Raw genomic sequence first — 8542 nt, forward strand, 5'->3', positions numbered from 1 at the left:
GGCAGTTATGGGGGTCCTTGAATTAAAAGTATTGAATAGCACTGTACTACACTCAAATGGAACAGAACCTTGGAACAGAGCCTTCTTTAGAATCATGGTAACAACAACCTGTGAAGGAAGTATGCAAGAGGCCCACTTTCTTTCCAATATGGCTGCTGTGCACAGAGGTCTTCAACGTTTTCAGTCCAAGGACCCCTTAGCTGAGAGGGAGATAAAGTAGGTGCCCCCACTACATATTGTATAAAATTGTGTAGCAGATTTTCACAGATTTCATAGACTTGTTTGACAGCACTGTCATCAGTCTATGTTGGATTTGTGTTAATGTGTTTTTTCAGACATTTAGCCACTTAACCTCTACACCAAACCTATTTGCCAAAAATAGGCTATCTACAAGCTCTCAACGCCTCGCGATGCGAGGCGTTGAGAGCTTGCAGATCTGCTATTTTTGGCTAAAGTTCTCCTCAGCATAGGGATGCGAGGGTTCAAGTTGTTAATTTAAAATAATTATCCAATCACAACAAGATTTGGCCCCCCTGTAGTAACTCTGGTGTCCCGGACCCCCCTGTTGAAGACCCCTGCTATAGAACAATGAATGCAGATTCCAGTTAGGCGCCAGAACGGGCGCAACATCAGCCAGAACACTATTATCAAAAATGCTGGTTTGAACCTTTTGGGAACGATGTGTGTGTGTTTTTTTTTTAAAAGGCACCATTGTGGCATCCTGGAACTTACCCTATAATTCTGGTCCATTCTAAACAATGGAATGAACTGAAGTTACAGACTGAGGGTCCTTAAGGCTGCTCAGAAGATGTTATCGCAGGGACAAAACGTGACATCTGTTCTGTTGTGTCCTTTTAGATGTCGTGACATCTGTTATTTGTGTCCTTTTAGAGTCGCAGGTGTGGTACCGGCATGGTGACATCACGGAAGAACCGGTGAACCAGGGCGTTTTTGGCCGATAATCTCTTGTTCGGATCGTAAGTCAGCATTTGCTGTGGAAGAAGGGGGGGAAAAATATATACATATTCTTTTTTTATATACATTAAAATATAAATGCAAATCATTCATTAGAACACTTAGATGGGAGACCAGGGACAAGATAACCTGACTTGCGTCAGATGGTGGCAGTAGTGCGTAGGCTACCGCTCTACTTTACCATCTGAGATCTCTCGGTGGGAGTTGATAACGCTCGTAAAGCCCCGGGCCGGACCAATCAGCGGCAGCTACGGGCGGGCTCTGAGCGGCTCTGAGCCAATAGAGTCTGATTGCAGACCACGTGGATGCAGACAGGCCAATATGAGTGGTTGGAGTTGGCACTGTGATAGAGACGGCCACATCCAATCACCTGCTAAAGAATTTCAAAAAATGGCCCGCCCCTTACATCGAGTCTGCCCGAGAGATCTCAGATGGTAAAGTAGAGCGGTAGCCTACGCACTACTGCCACCATCTGACGCAAGTCAGGTTAGGGACAAGAGACTATTTGGTAAAATAAACAATGTTGGTCTGACAGGGAATGAATACATTCTCAAGAACATGTTTTCAGCTAGAAATTGTTATGGGAACGACATGACTATTTTTGATCAGTATCCCCCCCCCCCCAATTTCGCCTCATCAGTACTCACGGAGATCAGCTCCCGGCCGTCCTCGTCGAGCAGAGGCACCACCTTGGTCAGGTCCTGCCGCGCCCACTTAGGGAAGGAGGGCTTGTAGTCGGGCATGGAGGTGACTCCCGGCCACACGGTCTCGTCTGGCGTCCCCAACGTCCGGAAGATCCGGAAGAGCTGGTCGATCTCTGAGTCTCCGGGGAACAAGGCCCTCCTGGTGATCTGGGGGACAGGAGGTCAGGAGCGATTAATAGTAATGAGGAGATTTTGTGCTTTATAAAAAAAAAAAAGGTTCCATTTTAAAGTTTAAACTTTGTTTTTATATGAACAAGGGTTCATATTTTAGATTGTAAAGGTGGTTGCACACTGCACTGCGTGTTTTCGTTGCGTTTTGGAAATCCGAAATCCAAAAGCCCCAGGGAGAGAGAGAGGAAAGAGAGAGAGAGCAAGGGTCTCAGTGCAACAGCTGCGAAAATCGGAAAAAATCAACTCTGGTCCGAAAATAAATACGAAACCGGCGGCAGTGTGCAAACGTGATTGACATAACGTGAGGTTGATTTTTTTATTCACACGCTCCGAAATTCACTCCGATATTCGGCCCGAAAAACGCAGCAGTGTGCAAAGACCTTTAGTTGAGAAAAGATGAGTGTTAAAAAGGTTTCATTTACTTTCTATCGTTTTAGTCATTTTAGAGACTTACATTTCAGTGGGTGGGGGCATGCGTGCAAGTGGCTAAATGTGTCTTTTTAGACAGTCACATCTGCCCATGAAAGATTGTGGTGCATCTGGTTAATGGGCTTATTGTGTCTAAAATACATATTTAGCCAAAACAAAGTTGTCCTTTAAAGTTGTAAAAGAATCTTACCATCTCAGCAAAGATGCATCCTAAGCTCCAGATGTCCACAGCTGTTGAGTAGTACTTGCAGCCCAGGAGAATCTCTGGAGCTCTATACCATAGTGTTACCACCTGGGAACATTAACCAAGCAACGCAATCACTTTTCAAAACAAGGTTGATTTTTCACCCCAAATAAAACCATCAACCTGTATGAATGGAAAGACATCAGCAGAATATGTGAATTAACCGCAGCACGATTTTGTATTGCTTACTTGCGTCGGTCCTGATTAGGGATGGGACGATGATCATTATTTATCGTTTATCGTGATAAAAACACTCACAATAATCGTATCGTGGAGGTTTAAATTTATCACAAAATTATCCTTCGTCACGCACTGGGATCAATTCAACTTTTATTTGCCGAGCTGCATATCTGGTACAATTTAAACCCTCTATAATTGGAAATAACATACTTGATACAGTCTTTTCTCACTTTCTACGAAATGTATTTGCCAAAGAATTGCCGATCTACGGTTGTGAGCTTGTAGATCTGCTATTTTTTGGCAAATGTTCCGCCCCAGGATAATGGATGTTGGGGATCCTCACCTCATGAGTGTACGTGCGGACAGGAACCCCGAAGGCCCTGGCCAGGCCAAAGTCTGCCAGCTTGATCTCTCCCTGGGCGTTGATGAGCAGGTTCTGGGGCTTCAGGTCTCGATGCAGGACTCTGTGGGAGTGGCAGAACGCCAGGCCCTGCAGCAGCTGGAACAGGTAGCTCTGTGGAGAAACAAACAGGTAGCTCTGTGGACTGGACATTCCAATATGCCGAACTCTGAGATACAAGAAATCACCAATCCTTTACATCAGGGGTCTTCAACGTTTTCAGGTGAAGGACCCCTTAGTTGAGAGAGAGAGATGAAGCAGGGACCCCCACAACCTGTTCATGGATTCCATATAGTTTCATTGTTTGACAGCACAATCATCAGTGTATTTTGGATTCATGTCAATTTGTGTTTTCAGATATTTAACCCTCTGAACCGTCAATACTTAATAACCTTGACCTTTCACTCTGTACATAGTCTGCTCTTTTTCCCCTCTACACCAAAGCTCTTTGCCAAAAATAGCCGATCTACTGCGAGGCGTTGTGAGCTTGTAGATCGGCTATTTTTGGCTTAAGTTCTCAGAATATGGACGCTAGGGTTCAAGTGGTTAATATAAAAAAGGAGAAAAAAAAGTTTCTATCACTCAAAGATTTGGAGGACCCCCTGTAGTAACTCTGAGGACCCCCTAGGGGTCCCGGACCCCCTGTTGAAGACCCCTGGTGTAGAGTTCCACACTTCATCAGAGTCAAATATAAACACACTGGACATTCCAATATATCGAAGTAATCGAACTCTGAAATACAAGAAATCACCAATCCTTTACATTATTATGACTCTTAAATGATAGTGGATTTTAGATTTGTGTTTTTAGGTAATTCGATTTTTAGATAGACAATTTCATCTTTCAAGTTTCAATGGTACCTGTCTTTTTGAGCAGTGCTAACCGCTCCCTTGTCTGGCTTTGTGTGTAGGTTCCTATGTCTCCATTAGGGGTGGGCAATATAATCGATATGGCAATACATCGCAATAGTTTATTTGCCAATACTGTATCGATACTTCAGGCCGTAGTATCGCGATACTTTGAGGAAAATAAAATATGTTCCCATGCATAAGAACCAATGGTACAAGTCCGGTCCTGACACTCCGCTGCCTCTAGATGTCGCTTTGCAATAGTAGCTACTTCCCCTTCCCACGGTTCAGTGAGTGAGGTCTCTCGAGAAAATGGCTGCGAACGACGAAAACAACAACATTAGAGCAGCGTCTTCAGCTTTTAAAGCTAATATATCGTAATAGTATCGCAAAAATTCGCAATATATTGTGATACCATTGCATCGTGACCCAAGTATCGTGATACGTATTGCATCGCAAGATTCTTGCCACTATCCACCCCTAGTCTCCATGTCCGTATGCAGTACAAGACTAACGTCACGCGAGGCCAATGTCATAGAAAGTACGCAGAGACCACAGCTGACGTCACTGACAGAACGACCCATACAAGGAGACATGCACGTGTGTCATGCTTGGTGTGATTCTTTTAAACACTGTGGTCATGCTGAAAGCTGAATAAACATACATTCACCAACTACTTTATTAGGCTGGGTTGGGTCTTTTCATGTTGTCACAATGAGGTTTATTTATTCATCTATAATAATGCTGCTTACCTTCACCAGAGGTAAAGGGATTCCAGAGACAGACGAGGAGTCCATGAACTTCTTCAGGTCCTGGTGAAGGAACTCAAACACCAGGTAGAGCTTGTTCTCTGTGTGGATGACGTCACGTAACCTGGAAGGTTTCATACACCGAGTCTAAAGTTAAAGGATGACGTCACAGGGCAATTCTCGCTATTTCTACGTGTCATTATTTCGACTAAAGGTTAGGTTTTGACATAGTTTTACTGAGGTTAGGCATAGTGTTTAACATTCACCAGGTTAGCATTCACCAGCGTCGGCAGGTTAGCATTTCACCAGGTTAACATTCACCTGTGTCGAATAAATGGAACGTCGAAATATCGACACGCTCCCGACATCACGCAGCCTGGAAGATTTTATACACACAATCTAAAGTTTCCATGTGAATAGGGCTGTCACGATTATGACATTTTACATGGCGATTAATTGTCAGTCAATTAATTGTGATTAATGATTTAATTGTGTTTTTGTGGTTGACAATTACATTTCTGTTTGGCTTGTAGCCTTTGAAGTCGCACATGGTAGATATGACATATCCTACTGTAAATATACAAAGACATTACTGACACATTTGACAACTTCAATCCATCATTATGTAATTATTGTGACAGGCCTACGTGTGAACTCTGACCTGTGGGACATTCACGGTTCACTGAACTCCATTAACTTAGACTTACTTGACAATGTTTGGGTGACTGAGTTCTTTGAGGAGGGAGATCTCTCGGATGGCAGTGCTTGGCACACCTTCTGTTTCCCTGAACAAAAGAGCAACAATCATGTTTTACAGGGTTATTCTCACACGTTTAACAATACATTTTCCGAACCTTTCCAAAGTGTGACCCCATTTCCAGGCCTACGCAGTATATCATTCACAGGGCCACACGGTGCAATAATGAGGTAGCAGTGTGCTATGCAAGTCAAATGTCAAGTGAAGGTGTCACATGACAAAAATAACAAATCTACAAGTAAAAAAACGAAGAAAATCACACCTAGTGTGAAGTGAGCGGTGCTATTTAGGAGTTCATTTCACCAAGCCTCCGCTGGCCAATCATAGTGCAACCTGCGAAGCTTGTTTATCATGTGCCACGATGTAGACCATATCTAGGCCAGATGTAGGCCACATCTAGGCCAGATGAAGGCCAGATGTAGGCCACGCTTTACTTTAGGACCCAGACATTTTTTGGGAGCTTAGCTCCTTCCAGGCCACTGCTCAAAAAGCGTATCACGATGCAACATGTTGTTAGCTCTGCTCATAGATCTATGCTTTTTGTCATGTGACCTCTCAACCATTTCAGGACGCGACCCCCAAAATAATCATATTTTAACTGAGGACCCCCCCCACCCTCCCTGACAAGCACTAAGAGTTGAAGCATTATGTTTTTCTAAACACGGTTCTATTGTGAAAATAGCAGATCTACACGCTCACAACGTTGTGAGCATGTAGATTGGCTATTTTCACAATTTCTGCCTCTAATATTTGACAATTTGGCCAAAGTTTAGTTTGTCATTTCAGAGGTATTAAAAAGTCCTTAAATTGTCAATGTGAGATGCCCTCGATACACTTAAACTTTCTGTTGGTGTGTGTTGCCTGTTGAGTGAGAAAACAATGTTTCACATTAAGTTCGGTTAGTCATCTGGCGACCCGTATTTGAGCTTATTCTTTACATAATATAGTATCTGTATCCACCCTGTGACCAGGCAGTGTGCCAAGAACAAGTCAAATTATCTGTTGATTATATAACCAAGGAGTCGTCACATTTGCATGAATCTAAATGCATTCATACTTATGTAACTTTTAGCTGGTGACATAACAGTGAAATCAAAATCAATCCTCATTTTGCTGGCACTCTCCTGGCCTGGGAGGGTCCACGATCCCCACTTTGAAAACCACTTACTGTACCACCATATAACCAGCCTGTTAAGGCTTGCAGGCTTTAATATGCAACTTAGCATGTCATATAGACAGATGCCAGGTTCATTTGTTGACCTCTGACATCATATAGTTTGTACAGTTTCAATGTGTATTAGTTCTTTATATTATATTGTTAACTTTAGATCGATGCTAGGTTTTCTATGATCCTAGATTACTGTCTGAGGAACTACACTGTCTCTCTATGCATTCGATGTCTCACCTTGCGTTACTGTAAATCGCTCTGGAAGAGTGTCAGCTAAATCCTAAATCCCTAAACCGTAAATTGTTAAAATATTCATATTGGCTGGTAGGTATCTATCAATGTATTAACTAAACTAAAAGGTAACTCTTCCATGTTTACAAATCATGCACTAACTTAGCCCCCCCCCCCCCCCCTTTGTCACGATCCTAAAAAATATATATATAAAAAAAAGAAGAACCCTGCAGGTCTGTAACTCTCGAGTGTTATTGATTGATTGAAGTATTTATTAGAAGTTTGCACAGGAAAGGGTACAGTTTCATGACAGTACAGTTCACTGGTACACGGTCAACTAAAAGGATACACCCAAGAAAGCCTTAGATATGGCTTATTTCCATTTAGGTCCTTTGAAAAATATTCCTAACGCTGAATGACAGACAGACAGATAACGGGGGTCTTTGAAATGAAAACGTTTTGTTTTTGTCACCTAAAGTTGTGTTGATGCAGTAGCTCATCGTTGTGTCTTGTGTGTGTGATAATAAAACAGTGTCATCATCAATCCCATCAAAAACAAAACATGATTCAACGTTACAGTTTGTCGACAACAACACATAATAACATATATTAACTTACGTGTCCAGTCTGATCTTCTTGAGAGCAACTGTCTCTCCGGTCTGTTTGTTCTTGGCTTTGTACACCACTCCGTAAGTCCCTTCTCCTATCTTCTCCACCTTCTGAAAGGCGTCCATCTCTTCTGTATGTATGTTACTAGGACTCTTCTCTGAATCTGCTCTGGTTAGGATGATTCCAAGATCCTTTGTGTTGTTGGGACAGTCAGTCAGTCAGTTAGCTGTAGCTGCTATAGCTACAGCCAAACCACACAAGTAACAAACAAAGGCACTAAACTGCTTTTTAAGGCACAGAACCTGACCGTTGCCCGCCCTGCTAATAGCTGTTGGCTACATTAGCTTCTACATCCACAGACACACAGCTTACAGACATACAGACAGTCACAGTTCTAATAACAGAGCAGACAGTATAAAGTGGGTCATGAATCACATAATAAACAAACCAACCGTCCACACAGCGCCCTGTTCCCGCCTTACACCAAGGGGCGCTCGTTCAGTCTCACACCACACACCGAGCGGGCGGGAGTCAGTGTGGGCAGCAGGGTTGTCCCGTTTTGCTAGAAGTATTGCAGCCAGGTTTATAAAGACATGCCTAGACAGAAGTAGTGTGTGACTATGACTGTAATCTGTAGATAATAATCAATCATGAACACTTTGATCCGATGTAAGTGCTTCTAGATCTGCTATTTTCTATTAAATAAAAACATGAAAAAATTTAAACATTTTGAATTTGAACACAAATCAGGGGGTCCCTGCCTGGCATTAAATATTTTCAGATGCGGTGATCTGACTCTGTGGACAAATGCATATTAAAGGAGTGGTTAAACCTAATCCAAACCCTAACCTGAATCACCCCCCCCCCCCCCCCATTACTTACTTGATTATGTTGATTTCATGGATATTCTTTTTTAGTTTTTTTGTTGCATTCCAAAGCCAATAATTTGATGACCAGCAGTGGTTCCCTATGGAGACACAAAGAGCCTAGCTGCTTTGTTCCCTATGGAAACACAAGAGTCTCCTCAAATTATTATTGTCTTAGGAATGTAACAAAAACTAAAATAATTCAAGTCTC

General features: G+C 42.6%; 1 protein-coding gene across 1 annotated transcript; it reads right to left on the reverse strand.

Moving 5' to 3' along the window:
• Window positions 1–457: 457 nt before the first annotated feature.
• cdk2 (cyclin dependent kinase 2) lies at window positions 458–7831 on the reverse strand. The gene is made up of 7 exons (XM_080728971.1): window positions 7475–7831; window positions 5408–5485; window positions 4704–4824; window positions 3047–3217; window positions 2470–2571; window positions 1623–1826; window positions 458–992 (listed from the first exon to the last, which is right to left on the reverse strand). Exons 1-7 carry the CDS (start codon window positions 7588–7590, stop codon window positions 888–890), a joined length of 897 nt encoding a protein of 298 aa, XP_080585097.1. The 5' UTR covers window positions 7591–7831; the 3' UTR covers window positions 458–887.
• Window positions 7832–8542: the final 711 nt, after the last annotated feature.

Source organism: Nannobrachium achirus, assembly GCF_963921795.1.
Source record: "Nannobrachium achirus genome assembly, chromosome: 6".
NCBI classification, from domain to species: domain Eukaryota; kingdom Metazoa; phylum Chordata; class Actinopteri; order Myctophiformes; family Myctophidae; genus Nannobrachium; species Nannobrachium achirus.

Excerpts from the sequence above, each read along its gene's own strand:
- cdk2 (XM_080728971.1), bottom strand. The coding sequence starts at position 7,590 with ATGGACGCCTTTCAGAAGGTGGAGAAGATAGGAGAAGGGACTTACGGA. Across the intron at positions 1,827-2,469 it reads GATGCATCTTTGCTGAGATG|ATCACCAGGAGGGCCTTGTT; the intron begins GTAAGATTCTTT and ends CCTGTCCCCCAG. Across the intron at positions 993-1,622 it reads ACGGCCGGGAGCTGATCTCC|CAAATGCTGACTTACGATCC; the intron begins GTGAGTACTGAT and ends CTTCTTCCACAG.